General features: G+C 43.2%; 1 protein-coding gene across 1 annotated transcript; it reads right to left on the bottom strand.

The window, feature by feature from the left end:
- Positions 1-741: 741 nt before the first annotated feature.
- Positions 742-2,850, bottom strand: LOC141940005 (2-oxoglutarate receptor 1-like). Its single transcript, XM_074860778.1, is given in 4 exon segments — positions 742-770; positions 1,850-2,146; positions 2,149-2,688; positions 2,691-2,850. Coding segments are annotated over 4 exon segments (1,026 nt in total).
- Between the last annotated feature and the right edge of the window lie 13,454 nt (positions 2,851-16,304).

Here is a 16,304-nt window from a genome sequence, read left to right as displayed (position 1 = left end):
AGCTGCCTGCCCAAGGCTCCCGAGAGCCATGGCAGCATGGTGGGATGAGCTCTGGTGTCGGCAATGCTCCTGGGCACTGCTTGTTTTGCTAGCACCAATGTTACTGGCAATGTATGCCTAATCACAGAGCCTCTTGGCCAAAAGGGACCTCCAGACGCCAGGCAGGCTTGTGTTCCTCTGGCCCAGTGCCTGGCTACCCTGCTCCTAGAGACTCGTGGCAGTTGAAAGACCTCTTGTCCTTACCAGGGCTTCATCACCTGCCCTGAGAGAAAGTCCCTCCTGATACCCATCCTTGAAGGGTTTGAATACCATTTGGTTTTCTGTCCATTTCCTTCATTTGGGGACATTTTGCTGAGTGCTCTTACTATGCTCCTCTCATCTGTGCCTTCCCTGAAGGGCAGCCTCCAAGGCTGGACACAGTGCTCCAGCTGGGAGGGTAACAACTCTGAAAAGGCTGTAAGGGCTGCTACACAGATCTCGCACATTATATTCTTATGTATACATCACAGCATTGCATCTGCCCTTTTTGCTACAACAGACACTGTCAGCCCACTGAAACTACTGGCTTCATTCCAGCCTGTGATTCACAGTAACCACAGATCTTTCTCTGCTGAACTGCTACCTAAATATTTTTTTCTCCTTTAGTGTTTGCACAGTTCATTATTCTACTTGAACGTAGAACTTTGCACCTGTCACTGTCTAATAGCATCCTGTGTTTTTTCAGACCATAGTTGCAATTTGTCAATTTTGTCCTTTCAGCCTCCTGTCATCTGCAAATATAATAACCAGACTTTATTTCATCATCCAATTTGTTAATGAAAACACTAAATATCCCTAAACCCAGGACAGACTGGTCAAATCCCCACTCAGTGGCTCCCCCTGCCCTGATAGTAAATCACTAATATGTCCACTCTGAGCGCAACTCTGTAACCAGCAAAAATGGTTTCCTCCAGACTGTTTCCTTAGCTTACACACATCATCTCAGATGTGTCATCTCAGAGAGTGTCAAAATTTCTGGAGTCAAGATATATGACATCATCTCTTCCTTCACATACAAGCCTGTTAGTTTGTTGTAGTAGGAAATCAGAATGACTTGGGATTGTACATAGCTGATAGATCCATACTGGCTGGTACTCACCTGTATTCATCTTCTGTAGACTTATCATCTGTTTGTTTCACTATTTTTCTGAGATGGACATTAGCATGACTGTTAATTAATTGTTCTTCCATTTTTCCCATATATTTATACACACTTATATATAATCTCCTTGTATATATATATATCTCTCCTTGTATTCACCATGTATGTCCTCCTCTGATACTTCTCTCATCCTCCCCTAGGCCAGCTCTGAGATTTCACCATTCAGTTCCTCAGTGCCCTATGCTGAAGTTCATCAGGTCCATCTAATCTGAAAACATCTGATTTATATAGGTGCTTTCTAAGCATGTAATTCAGTGGTTTCAGTAACTGTGACAATATCTGCTGTGTTTTGCTCAGGCTGTAATAAACAAAGCACTACATCACTGACAACACTGAAATCAATGGAAGTTGTTCTCATGTCCAGACTAAGCTCTCCAGGTTTCTGTAATCAACTGCAAAGCCTGGAGCGAGAGAACCCTGTGTTTCTCAAATGTCTTTGGAAACAGTCTGGTTGGGTGGGTTTAGATTTCACCTTTGAGGTGGCTAACAATCTCTTCTTTTCACTCCTCTTTCTTTGGTTGCTAAGAGAAGTATATATCAACCTGTTTCTGAGACAGCTTTTTGACAAGTGCTCTACTGCAGGGAGAGGGCAAAGCCAGCTACAGTCCTTGCTACCATGTGAACACACCTGCCTTTGCAGGAATTTACAACACCAAAGCCATCCTGGGTTTGCTGGGATTTTCTTCAAGAGATTCCTTCGTAACTTTAATGCAATTTCTGACTTGGTCATGTAATTGTTACTCCTGGGCTGCTGGACATATTTGCTCCATTTACACCTTGAAAGAGAGAGCATGGCCTGCTGGAAGTTACCTCCAATCACGACATAAAGTAGTAGGTTGCCACATGTGTTGAGTGCAGCTAGTGGCTGAGAGATGATACAGGTGGAGTGGATTTGCTTCTCCATGTGACAGTTGACTGGACACAACTGTAGTTCAAACCGAGCCACCGGAAGACGTGGAAGGGGAGGGAGCACACATAGATGACCTCCAAGAGGACAATAGTGAGTCTGTGAGCCTTTTGTCTGTAGCAAGCCCATGTGTGGGGCCTGGTAGCCAAGGTGCGAATAATGGGCACATACCACAGAGTCACCATCAGCAAGGTCAAGAAGGCCAGGCTGGTCAGCAGCCAGTTACACCACCTGACTGTGCCCAGGTTTTCAGAGCTGTTAAGGTGGAGGCATAAGGATCTGTTTTGTGCCTCTTTTGAGGAGATCAAGAAGCTGACAGGGCTGACAGCTGCCAGTGAGATCACCCAAATGGCTGCACAAACCACCACTGTGAGGAAGAGGGTGCTGCTGTATAAGTTGAAGTGGGAGCTGAAGTGAATGAACTTGCACATGAATTCACCAAAGATCCAGTGCTCCCCACTGGGATAGTAGTGTATCAGGAAGGGAAGGCTGGTGAGGTAGAGCAGGTCTGTGAGTGCCAGGTTCAGCATGATTATAGTGCTGCTCTTCCAAGGCCTCATCTTGAAGCTGTAAACACAATCACAATGATGTTTCCCAGGAAGCCCACCGGGAAGATAATGCTATACATAATGGGAAGGTACAAAGTCTTCAGACTGACTTCTGCAACAGTGCAATAGGGAAAATCACCTTCAATGTCTTGCCAGGTGGTGGGGTTGGCTAAGTCATCATTTGTTGTGTTCATGTTTTTTCCTTGCTGCTTAAGAAAGAGAGAAATGTTTAATGTTCACTGATGAGACCTCGTGGAGTCTTAAAAACATCTAATAACAAGGTCTTTCCTTTCAACTTCCCATCAGTGCCACTATTAAGTGCCTTTATTGAATAAGGAAAGGCCCTGATGCTTTGATGAGAATTGGTCCTGATCTAGAGGCCTTTTATCATGTCTATATATGATCTATAGAATTTTATTTTAAAATATGCATTTTCAGGGAAGGGTCTGCACCGGGACAATGGAGCTGTAATATAAGGGATTCCCAGCCCCACAGTGTGAGGTGTGTGTCCCCTGGTTTATAAAGTTCACTTTCTGCTCTCCTCAGGGGTCAAGTGGAGCAGAAGGACAGACTAGTCATGTTGTGCTACTGACCAAAAGTATAGAGAGAAATGTCCAGAACATAACTGCTCCATAAAAGCTATTTGCAGCCTTGTTAATTAAGTGGAAAACAGGGTGGATGTTGAAATGTTTTCATATTCTTTTTGATACTGGAGTTAGTTAACATTTTTCTCCCTGCTTCTTGGAAACAACCGATAGAGGAATATTTCATTCTTTTAGTTCATTAACAAGATTGATGTTGCAAAAATATAGGTTATTTTTAGGCTTGTCATTAGCTGCTTTGTAAATTTCTATCCCTATAAAATTTTAAAATGGTGGTTTGCTTTGACATTAGTCTTCAATATAAGTTTTCTGAAACATCAGAATAAATTCATCCAACTTTGCAAAGCAGCCATTTGCAAGATATAATATAGGACTTGAGCAGGATTCAAGGGAAGTAAAGATAGCCTGTTATATAGTTTCTGCAACAGAAAATACGGGGCTGCTGAAGCACATGACAAGTAACTGTTAACATGGCATCCAGTAAGTGCATTTGTGTGAATGCCTTCTTTAAAGTCCAGTAAATGTTTTGAGGGGAAAAAATGAATAAATCTCTAGTGTAGTTTTTTCCAGAGGGATGCAGCTTCTTACAGGATGATGCCTGTCTTCAGATTACTGTGGCCTGGATCTCTTAAAATGGATCCCACTGAATCACCACTTCTATTTCTTGTTCCACTCCAAATTTTCTTGATGTAGCTTCTACCCTCACTCACTTGTGAGATCGCACAGAGACAGGCTGCAGGATTTGAATTCAAATTTGTGTAGAACATTTGGTTCAAACATATTTAAAACACTTTGAAAACTGAAGCTAGAGCTTGTGGAGATGCATGCCAAACTGGCATTTGTTTTTAAAGAGGAAGACAGCTTCAAACCTCTTCTCATGACTGGAAATGGTGCAGGGGATGGTTTCGATAAATCCAGTGGCCCTAATTCAGTTAAGAAGTTATGCAGTGATACTGTTGTCCCCAAACACACTTGAAGCCTCTGGTATGCCTAATTGTTAATCAGGCTAATAGCAAAGGGCCCATCCTGCAATAGCAGGTCACGACATGCTGTCTGCCGCTGGAAGCACCAGGGCTGTGCACACTGTGGTGTTTACAGTGCACAGCTGTTAAGGCAGCTGAAGGTCGCGGCTGGGTGCTGCTCCCCGCATCACTTTCTTTGTGGTTTTGTGAGACTACCGTTTTGTCAGCAGCTTTATTTCCACCAACCAGCATGCGGCTGCAGCTAACCTGTAGGGGCTGGAGAGCCAATAGCTACGATCATTGAAGAACGTGGCAGTGGCACTCAGCTGCTGCAGTCCCTACTGACAGCCTCACGTGCTCAGGTGCTTTTGAAGCCGTACCCTTTGCTCTCGATCAGGTATCTGGTAGGGCTGGATTCGGGTGGAGGAACTCCCTCACAGGCCAGGGCACCTCCCAAGCCCTGCAGTGGTTATGGAAATGCAAAGTGGGGACAGGTATTGCGGGAAAAGCACATGGGTGTGGGGTCTCGGCTCTGAGCTGCCCTAAGATTACATCCGACTTAAGAGGTTACCACAGGGACCAAGGAAAGGAGACTGCAAGTCTTTGCTGTTATTATTTTGCTGTCTGAATTACAAATAGAATTTAGACAAAACTTAAATCTAATTAAGGAACAGTTTGTACTGTAGCAGATTTTATCACACTAAGTAATTGGCCATAATGGGACTTCTGCAGCCCAAGCTGAGGGCAAATGATATATGCTGTAGACACGTAATGAACTTTAAATAAATTATCCAAGAGCAGAACTCATAATAAAAGGGAACTAGATTATTGAAATAGAAACCCTCTTTCAGTCTTAATGGCAGAGTCACCGCTCTATTACATGGTAGTCTTTACTGTAACCAATTGATTGGAGTCACTTTAAAAAATGTTGTGATTGCATGTCTTTAATTGCAGTCAAGTATAAGGGAAACTTGTCTGCTCCTGCATTGTGATAATTTAATTAGAGCCTGCTGGAAATAAAAGCCAAATGGCTGCAGCCATGGCAAAGTAACCTAATGCCTGTAATTTGACTATATTTCACACAGATGTGTTGCTGAATAAATTAAATAGGATTTGGCTCAGCGTTCAACTCTTCCACTGGCTCAGATTTAAGAGACACAAATGATATATTTAGGGATGAGGATACTCCTTCCCTTACCCTTTATATTTCAGGGAGGTATCTCCATGCAGAAAGAGTATGTGGATTTAACCTGAGTATTTGATGCATCCCAGATAAGTTTAATTTGTTCCATGCTTCCATCATCCTGTAACCCTTTGCTCATCTCTCTCCACTTCGCCCTCCCTCTAAGTTTGCATCTGTAAATCAAAGTATGAATTTTACCTGTAAATCCTTGGTGTTGAGTTCTCTCCTCTTCATCACTGGTTCCTTAAATATCCTACTCCAGCTGGCAGGGTTTGCTTTTAAATTCCACAGGCTTGTGCAGTGACACTGTCTGGGAAAGACATCCTGGGCAGGTTGTGGGAACGCTCTGACTCTGTCCCCAGGTGTCTGCCAGGCGAAGGTAGCATGGGCTCCACAGTGCTGAGTAAGAGCAGCTCTGACCCCTCTTGCCTACTTGTGGGCTAGCTGTCACGTCCCTGGAAGAAGGGCTGTGCCTGGTGTTGGCTGCCCTCCTGTCTGGCCTCTGCCACTGGCATGGGATGTGGGGACCTGCCCTGTGTCACTTGCAAAATCATTTGGAACTGTCTGTACACTGTCCAGTTTGGCTGGAGAGGTTTGTTACAGGTGCTTCCAGGCTTTGGTGAGGGAGGCAGGCCAGCAGCACTTAGGCAGGGAGAAGCAGCACCATCGCAGTGCCCACCTGAAGGAGTATCTGTTCCCCAAGTCTCAGAGCACAGTATAGGAGAGGTGGGAGATGGGGGGGAGAGGTGGGAGGAGAGCAGGGTTTCAAACTGGCCAGAGCTGCCCTACAGAGGGTAGGTGGATGCTGGGAGCTGAGATCAAACCCTTGCCTCTCAAGGAGCATGAAGGTACACATGTTCTCCAAACTGGGAGCTTGGTGGGACCAGCTGCCCCTTCTGCAGGGAGGGACCTGGCTCTGAGAAGAGCAAGGATTGTGCAACTGGGGCACAAGCAGGGTCTTGTGGCTGGGAGAGGTATCTAAGACCATGTGCTTGTGAGGTCAACATGGGTGGAGGAGGGCTTTGCTGGAGAAAGGAATTGCATGACTCTGACAGACATCTATCCTCACTGTATCACATGCTTTTCTGCTGGCATGACTTGTCCAGAGGTCAGAGGAATGAAGAAGACTAGGAATTAAGTCAAACGATGTGGTCCCTTTGTATATGGTTTGAAAAAATACCCAGCCTGCTGTGTGATCTGGAGCATTTTACAGTCCCCAAATATCCAGACAATAAAGCAGAAGGAAGACCAGCACTTCCTTGAATGTGATGGCCAACCCTCAGAAGGGGCTAGCAGAAATCTCTGCTCCCTTTGGAGAGGGAAGAAGGACACAGGCACCTTCTGGGGTCCCCTGCAACACAGATTTTATTTCCTTTGCACAGTGAACTGTGAGGAGCATGGGCCCACCCAGAGGTGCCAGGGTAATTATGGTGTGGAAGATTTTATGGGGTGACTTAGCTTTGCAGTCTGTGGTGCTAGCTGAGACTATGACATTGCGGAGAACTTCCACAGAGCCAGTATTTACACATTTTGCTTGATCTTCTCTCCCTCTTCCTTTTCAACAGGTTTTGACTCTTGGACTAACTGTGCTCTGTTGACTTTCACCTTGTTTCAAAGCAGTGATCCTTAGACCAGTTTCAGGCTTCCCTTTTTTTTTTTATGAAGAAAACACTTTCAAAAGCATAAGCATTCCAGATTTGATTTTGAATTAAATATTTGCAAACTTCTGTGAACAGGTAGGAAAGTTATTATCTTGAGAGGGAAATGTTCAGATGAGGCTGAAAAGAATTTGAATGTTTTCCAACACTGAACTTAATTTCAGATCTCGTTTGAAGCTATTATTTACTTTCTCATGGTGATAAGAGATGTGAACCTGGAAACATGACAATTATGTACTGCATAATGTAATGGTGAATCAGGCTCAAATTATTTAGTAAATACAACTTTTAAAATGATTGCATAACTGTCCTGTTTCTTTACCTGATGCTTTCAGTATTTGTCATCTTCACATGAATGACTTTCCGCTTTCTGGCCATACATAATCTGTTCTTCTTAACTCTTTCTGGTATAAGTTTAGCCACATCAACGTTGAATGTGAACATTACTTTTGGAGTCCTAAATACAAATATTCAGAAATAAACTGACAGTTGTCAACACAGCCCTAACTAACAGCTGATATGAGCCACTATTGTTTATAGAAAGAGTTGAAACCGCTTTTTACCATGTGACTGGCTACCAGATAGTAGTAATTTCAGTACTCTGCATCATGGAAACTGTACATTCTGCAAAATGCAGAAACACCCTTTGCAAAGGGCATATGGTGAGTCATGGAAAGACCAGGGGCATGAAGCTGTATGTTCTCAGGAGTCCCAGTTTATCCCTACACACACAGATGAAGAACTTTCTGTATTTCACAAGTTCCTGTCAATATATAAAGGATATCAAGTTCATGGCTCTTTTTTTTTTATTTATTTTTTAATTCATTTGATATTTGTCTGCTCTGGTATGGTATTTTTGAGAAAGAATGGATATTGCTCTGGTATTATGATTCAAACTATATTAAAATGGGTTCATTACTTGAATACTTCATCTGAGGCTTAGTGTTTGTAGTTCAGGAAAAGATTTTGAAAAATTGTGAGGAGCTGAAAAAGAGCTCAGGAATGAATGGAGTATGGGGAGATGTTGTGACATGCCTTGAAAGACTTCTGAGGCTTTAGGGATTCTCTCTGGTTAGTTTATTCAAGAACAGATTTAAATAGGAATAGATGATAGCCATGATCACATCCATGGGAAGAGACTCCTGGCATCAGCATAGCTGGAGCTATGCCAATCCAGGCTGGCAGTGAAGCACAAGTAATTCTCAGTGAGGGTGGGTAGCTACTAAAACAAATCCCCATAATAATATGGTAGATTCTTCAACTTTGGAATTTTAAAATAAGATTGAGTGTCTTTTGCATAGATATTTGTACAGTCACAGAACAACGTGAGATGATACCGTCATGCAACTTTGCAGGAGAGATTCATAGGTTTTAAAGGCTAGAAGGATCTCTAGAAAACCCGGTATAAAGGGTTGTATTCCCAAGGCCTTGTACACCCAAGGCCATGGGATTTAGCTCAGAATTCCCAGTAACTTGTATTTAGCACTTTTTTTTTTTTTTTTTTTTTAGGAGGAGATAAGGAGAATCCTCTTATTCCTTTGATAGCTTGTTCTAAAGGTGAATCATGCCCACAGCTGAAATCATGTCCTTAGACTTTAATATGTCTCTCTAGTTCATGCTTCCAGCCTTTCAACTACTTCATACATATCTCTGCTCTCAGGAGAGAGAAGACCATTTAACAATGGTGTTTTGTTTTTGTGGAAGTATTTAAACATTATAATCCAACCCACCTTTCATACTGGAGAAGCATCTGGGCTTCTCCAGCCTATTCTTTTTCCTCCCATTGGCTTTGTTAGGTAGAACATGATGTCCTCCATCCTCTATCCTGGGTTTCCGCATCTTGGGCAACGTGGCTGGAGGCGTGTTTCTGCCTGCAGTACCAGACTTGCAGAAATTCTGGGCATCCTCAGTGTGCTTGCACCAGTCAGCTCTGCCCAAGCTACCCTGGAGGATTCTGCTGAGGGATGTCAAAGGTGGCCTGTTCTGCACACCCAACCCTCCTGAGCCCTAATATTCTCCTGCAGCAATCAGGAAATCCTTCCTGCTTTGGGGCCTCTCTGTCCATTCGTTCACTGATTGCACAGGTATTTGTTCTTACCATGACTGGAGCACCAAGTGATTATTGTGGGCACTCTCTGTCCTGCCAGGGGAAGAGAAATGAACATTGTATCCCTGTCTTCTTGAAGAATCTAGAAATGAAGAAAATCTTCCTCTAGTCCACCATGGTGGAAAGACAGGAATGCTAAGAGATACTCTGAGCTAGGAAACCGTCACCCAGGGTGGGAAAGGCAGAGAAAAGAATTGCAATGAATAGAGTCTAAGGATCACACAAAAATCCGTTCTGCTGCTGCACCAGCAACAATACAACAAGGAGTGTATTATTCTGCCAACTTTTAGCATATAGAGCAGTGAAGTCATGCCGCAAAGCAACCTGTGTCATGCACTGTCAGCAAGGAAAGCCTCCATAATGTAAGACTTGTCAGAGTCTCTCTCCTGCTTTTCAGCTCTGACTACGCTGTGCTATGTTGTCCTCAGCTTGCTTCCAAAATGTCATGGTAAAATACCTTAAGGTGACTCAGTTGTCAGAGATTTCCTCCTCCTGTCAGAAAATAAATGGGATCCCCCTGCTGTCTTTCCCAGTGAAATCTGGTTGTATCTTTCTCCTTGGAAAGAGTTTTTCTTAAATAATTTAGCTAGCTTGGATTCTTTGCTCAAATGTAGATGTTCCTTAGCATGTATTTTTACACACGTTCCATGTGATCCATTGTGTAATCTCCCTATATACAGTTTTGAACCATTTTCATGCTGTGCAAAGAATGTCTTTGAAATTGCTCTGACTTTGCATGATGTTTTGGGTCCCTTATAACTGAAGGCTTCAAAGATGTTATCTATATTTGTCATATGTCATGTTGACTGATAGGAGGTTTTCCAAAGCGTTATGGGCATCAACAGGGGTTGGATACTAATTGCCCTTGATTCCTCTAATAAATCTCTTCTAAATTCATTGGCTGAGTGCTTCCTTCCTCCTGTGTTTCTCCCCTCTGTCTCTTTCTCCCACAGAGAGTTTTTATACCTGCAATAGAGACATTTTAAGGGCCCGCCGTTGAAATGTGTTGCCAATTGTCATGAAGATGATTTAAAACATGAACAACACATGCATATATTTCCATTCACACCCACAGTTTTTCCTTTGGGTAAAACTTTCCTTCTCCTTTTATTCTGCACAGAATTCCCAGGGTGCAGCTATCCCGTGAGAGTTGGCAGCTTGGCAATTTTCACCACTAAAGCACCTACATCACGCCTTCTTCCGGCCATTCATTCCCCTTCCTGCACTGAGTACTTCCTTCCTGCACTCAGCGGGAAACTCAGACTGCTAAAATGTGATGCTAATATCTCTGTTTTCTTGGTATAACATTTTTGTGCCCCAGGGGAGTACTGGTGTGCCTGCAGGAGCTAGCAGGGTAGGGAGGTGCACACCCTTCCTGTGCATGGCACCTCTGCAGGTCAGATGTGTATATTCCAAAGAAATACATCTGTTCCCAATTTATTTTCTCACATGTTTTGTAATCGTTTATTGGAATGAAACAAACAAAAAAAAATGACGAATGTGGAAAATACCCATGGGTCCTTATACAACAGGGTATGCAATTGGTACATTAGTCTTTGGTATATTTTGCTTGTAGCACTTTTTCTTTTTTTAAGTTCAGTGGAATTGTAGTGCTATGGCAAATTAGGCAACTACTGCAGAACATGTATTTCAGGGATGGGTTATTATATATCACACTTGGGGGCCCACAGCCTGTGTCTTAACTAGAAGTTCATGCTACTTAGTTTTATTCACTGCTTTCACTTCAGCTTTCAAGAGTTTGACATTTTTCTTCTGTTTCTGGCATGGCATTGAGAAAATCATCCTGCCTTGTTTGTACTACACCCTGTTGAAGGTTTCTCTTATCTTTCAGGGTGTGTGTTTTGCCAAGGGTGGGTGTTACAGATAGGTCTTTCTGCAGCTCAGCTGAATCCTCTGAGGTTATTTCCTCATTCCTGTTCCCTTTATTGGGTTTGCAGTGAGTTACTTACATGCCCACTTCATAGTAGTTAAAGCTGAACCTGCTGCTTTTCTTTAGCTGCAGAGATCCTGTTTTGCCAAAACAAGACCAGCATGAATGTGGAGAGGCAAGAAGAGAGTGGTGGCCAACAGAGAGGCAGAGAAGTGAAGCACAGAGCTCACTGGGAAAGGAGGAAGATGAGTCTCAGGAAGTCCATAAGATCTCATGTTGTGTGAAGACAAGCTCAGGCAAAAAAAGCAAACATTGCCATGGATCACCTTTGCCCTTATGTCCTTTCACTGGAAGACAAGAATAAAACTCCTGCATATGACATCCTTGTCCAGCGCAGACACCAGTAACCAAACACTGAGCATGCACAGTGGAAGAGCAGATGATGGTACAGATCTAGGTGTGATGGTGCCCTCATATCAAACACTTCTTAGCCCTAAGCAGTGCCTGACCCAGTCTGCTGGTGTCTGCATATTCTTCCCTTTGCATGCTCAGCTGCTCCATGGACCAGCTGGTGTTCTCCAAGGCCTGTGTTTTCCCTTATTCCCTCTGTTGCTGCCTTTTAGCAATTAAAAACTGAAAATGTCATCCAGTCAAATTTTGTGGGGAAAAGAATTTGGAGAGCATGGTAAGAGAAACCTTTTTTCTGTAAAGGCAGCTAGGTAGTAGAACAGGCCGCCCAGAGAGGCTGTGCAGGTGCCATCCCTGGAGATTTTCAAGTCCCAGCTGGACAAAGACCTGAGAAACCTGGTCAGAAATTAGTGCCCACCCTGCTCTAAGTAGGTGATTTGCACTGGAGGCCTCCTGATGTCCCTTCCGACCTGCTTGCTTCCAGAATCTTTTGATCCTCTGAAGTCTGCAAGCTGTAAAAGTCAAAAGCAAGATCAAAGAGCCCTCATTTCAAGAGAAGTACATAAGTATCCTACTGCTTCAGAAAAGACAAATAATGATATAGTAAAGCTACCCTAGGCCTCATCCAATCCTTTTCCACAGTTAGAAAGTCCTGTTTACTAGCCAGGCTTGTCTGTCCAATCCCTGTTTCTCAGGAATCTTGAAGGCTGCAAAACTGAAGTTGTAAGCGATTGTGCAGTTCTTTATATTCTTTTTTTTCATACCTAGGACATGTATGGCTGTGTGCATATGTGCATGCTTGGTTACCCCCAGCATTCACACGCAGAAAGCAGCCTGGATTTAAACAGAAATTTGTATCCTGAAATTACTCATTTGACTTGACTTGTGGCCTGAAAAATATTTCTATTGTTTCATCTAATTTCTGATAAACAAATTTTCAAGCTTCTGTTTAACAGGAATGCTTTCTTTCCGGCCTGCACTGTGGAACAAGGCTAGGAGTGCATACAAGTCCTGGTGAGGAAGCTCTGAGGTCTTCATTCACACATTCTAATCTGTTTTCAATATAAAAATGCTTCAGCATTCAAATCGCGTATTTGATTTGAGTTTGATTTCACAGCCTGGATGCTCATTCCCTGTAGACTCCTCTTCAAAATGAAAAAGGATTTGGCTCTCTGGTTATGTACCCTCAATTATTGAGAGCTCCCACCCTACTGATTCATTGGTTTTGAGTTGCTAGTAGTACTGCTTTGTTCATACATGTCCTAGCTTTGGTACTAACAATTCCAAATTTTATTTTTGTTCATCAACCAGAAGTTTGGGTGATTTGCTAATATTTACTGAAATAGTGACTCTCATTCATTTTAATTGACTATACGGATTGAAGATTGGAGGGCAGAAATGCAAGGGTCTGTCTCCACCCGTGTCCTTGTGACCCCGGGAGGACGGGGGCATCCAGCGGGACGGCGATGCATCAGCTCTGCGGCTGCCGGTGGCGGTGCACAGTAGATGTCACTCTTGCCTAACATATAGAGATTGGTTTCTCCACTGAAAGGATGGATGCTTTCTAAGTGTGTATGGGAGCGGGGGAAAGAGTGACTGCTGATCATAACTGCTACTGAGGAAAAACTTTATTTTCAGATAAAAAGATGTCTGCATAGAAAACTTTTATAGAATCATAGAATGGTTTGGGTTTCAAGGGACCTTTAGAGACCATCCAATCGTCTAAAGGAGACCATTGTCCCTTGTCCTATCACTATAGGCCCTGGTAAAAAGTCTCTCATCATCTTATAAGCCCTCTTTAAGTATTAAAAGGCTGCAATAGGGTATCCTCGGAGCCTTCTCTTTCCCAGGCAAGATGTTGTATCCACACCTTGTTCTGAATCCCAAATAAAGGTATATTGAATCCTTAATGAAAGGTTTAGTTCTGGGGTTTTTTTAGGTACAGGTGTTGGATTTTTTTAGCTCAGTCTTTGAAATGTGTGTTGGGGGCCTGCTAAATTACGCAGAACTGCCCCTCTCATCAAAAACTTGCCATTTTAATACATAAACCAGTGGAAACTTAATAGTAAATTTGAGTACTGGGGGGCTGAAGGAGAATTTCTTGGCCATCCATCTTATGGGTGAAAAAGAAACCAAACCCACTCCAGTACCTGCCATAGTGTAATGTCTGGTAACGGAAGGCTGCCAGCCTGGACCATGCAGGCAAAGCCTGCGTTTCTCTCTGCTCAGCAGCTCTCTGGCAGCTGTGCAACCACCTCAGCGCAGTTATCTCACAAGCACCAAGGGCTGGAGCTTTCAAAAGGCTGCAGAGAAATTCATACCGCAATCGTGTGTGTCGCTATGCCTCACTTATTTTTTAATAACGGGTTCAGAGTCCTTCTGAGTATCTTGGGAGACCAGACCAGTGCCCAGGCAGGGGTAAAACACCTGCAAAGTTGCAACCTGTGGAAGCACCTGTGCTATTTGATCTGTTTTTCTTGGTAGGTAAGAACCAGGTTCCCTGAAGAGAAATATTAGTTGCTTTCACAGGGGTGACAACTCTCACTGTACCCCACTGTAAACATCACTTTTTAGCAATGTGCAAAAATCACAGTAATTTCTGACTTCTGCTCGAGTTCTGGCTGGTGGTCTCCTGTCGAAATCAGGCTCTCTCAAATGTGACCACTTTAAAGACTTCTCACATAAGATAATTTTCCTAACAGGAAAAATGCTGTGTTTTGATATAACTACTACATAAATGCTTCCAGTTGTGTCTGGGTTTCACTATACACGACCAGAAGGTGTTTACAAAACAAGACACCGATTGTCCTTATTATTAATGTCTGCTGTGGATACGCAATTTCAAGAGAGAGGAGAAATGGAGGAATTACACAACTGGGGCATCACTTGAGAGAGATGCTGAAGGTGAGATATTTCACTAATACACATCTGCTATAGACTCCTTTCCTTCCGAATCCCACCCTATACCCACTCCAACAGAGATCTCAGTCAAGCATTAAATGCTTTTTTTTTTTAGAAGAATCTTTGAAAAATCTAAGATTTATCAAATTAGCGGTGTTATTAATAACCCTAATGAAGACAGTGACAGGGATATATGTCAGTCTGGCAGTTCCTGAATTTCTCCAGAGGAACTCAATGTACAATTTCTTTCATAACAGCAAGTCGCATCCACCTAGGACATTATGCAAGAGGATGGTAGTGTGTCAGGAGAAAAAAAATCATTGACAACTGTGCAAGTCTAATTAAACCAAGGGGTTTAGTTAACATGAAGGGAAACCTCATGGATCCAGCCATTTACGTTGTTTGGGAATTGTATTTGGCTGAAAAGGGTAATTTGGAAATAGGATGCTGTCATGGGTGAGACACAGTGAACAACAACAGCCTGCAGTGGCTCTGGATAACTGGGGTTTAATTAAGAAACAATGAGACAAGAGTTTTACTTTACTTTCTGAGACACCCACTCCCTCGCTGACCCCAGCACTATGGTCACCCCAGCACCATGCATCTCAGCAGGTAGGTTGCTGCTGGCCCAGGATGGTCAAGCAGAAAGTCAGGTTGGTTCATGCTGTGCTGCTGCCCTTTGTTAACAGTCTCAGGCATTGTGGGCCACAAGCTGTCTGGTGTCCTGCATCTTCCCCCACTGCCAGGTTATTCCCTCAAGCAAGATTTTTGCTTTATTTTTTCTAGGCTCCCCTCTACTTTCTGAGATTGCTACTTTGTTTTGGGAACCCCTCTCACTGGCACCAACTCTTCTTTCCAGCACCTTGAGCCCAATTTTCCCGGTCTAAATAGTCTGTGTGCAGAAGCACAACGTGTGATCAGCCTCCTAGCTGCAGGGTTTATCTCATGTCTATTTATTAATTGGAGGATTCAGGATGTGCCATGTTTGTTTGGTTCAGGTGGGATGAAAATTTACAACCAGCACATACTGGTTGCAACTGGCAAGCAGCAGGCTTTGGCTTGAGAGTTTCAGAAATTCACACCCCCCCACACATGTACACCCAGTTTTCTGCTTCCTGTTTGCATTTACAATTAAAATTGTTTTTCATCGTGTTCTTGTTTTTTCATTATGCCTGCCATGCCAAGCATAGAAACTCAGGATACCTGATTTTGATCCAAGATTTGACACCAGGTTTGCTATGTTCTGAAGCCTTGCCACTAGGTGGTAATGTCTTCATCCTTACAAAAATCAAACAACCCACAACCCTCCTTTGGAGACATAGGCTCAAACATGAATTATTTCTCAAAGGTTTATAAGTTTTTATGGAGAGACCACAAAAAATATGGCTGCTCTGAAGTAAAGCCTTTGATTATCAGCTCACTACACAGCCACATGCCTGTCAGGCAAACAAAAGATGTGGGAGACTTACACTGGCCTCACACTCTACTGTGAGCACAAGTTTGGTAGGACAGGAAAATTGGGCTTTGTAGACATATTTTGAATCAAATATGTGATTATAAACATCATGCAAGTGTGTTCTTTTTGATATTTCTTGAAACAGAACTATTATACCAGACTGTAAGGCCTCTATAAACACCATGCAGTAGCTATACACATATTTACCATGCTGAATGACAATATTCCTGAGCTTTGTGTGCTGCCTTTTAGGATATTAATACAGAGTGTAAAGCAGCTCCTCAGCAGCAAAGACTGTTGCAAACAGCTTGGCTGTACCATCTCCTGCTTACAATGATTTTCCACTCAACAGCAACTAACGGTGAGAGTGTCTGTCCTTACTTTCATGATGCCTCAGTGAAGCTCGTCCTCAAGTGCTGGGCAGCTGAAGCACTAAGGTAAGGATCATGACCTGCCCTGAGAGGAGACGGGACACTGTGA

The sequence above is a fragment of the Strix uralensis genome, chromosome 2 (assembly GCF_047716275.1).
Source record: "Strix uralensis isolate ZFMK-TIS-50842 chromosome 2, bStrUra1, whole genome shotgun sequence".
Taxonomy (NCBI): Eukaryota; Metazoa; Chordata; class Aves; order Strigiformes; family Strigidae; genus Strix; species Strix uralensis.
Note: the sequence above shows the minus strand (reverse complement) of the source record. Positions and strands in the feature narration are given on the sequence as shown.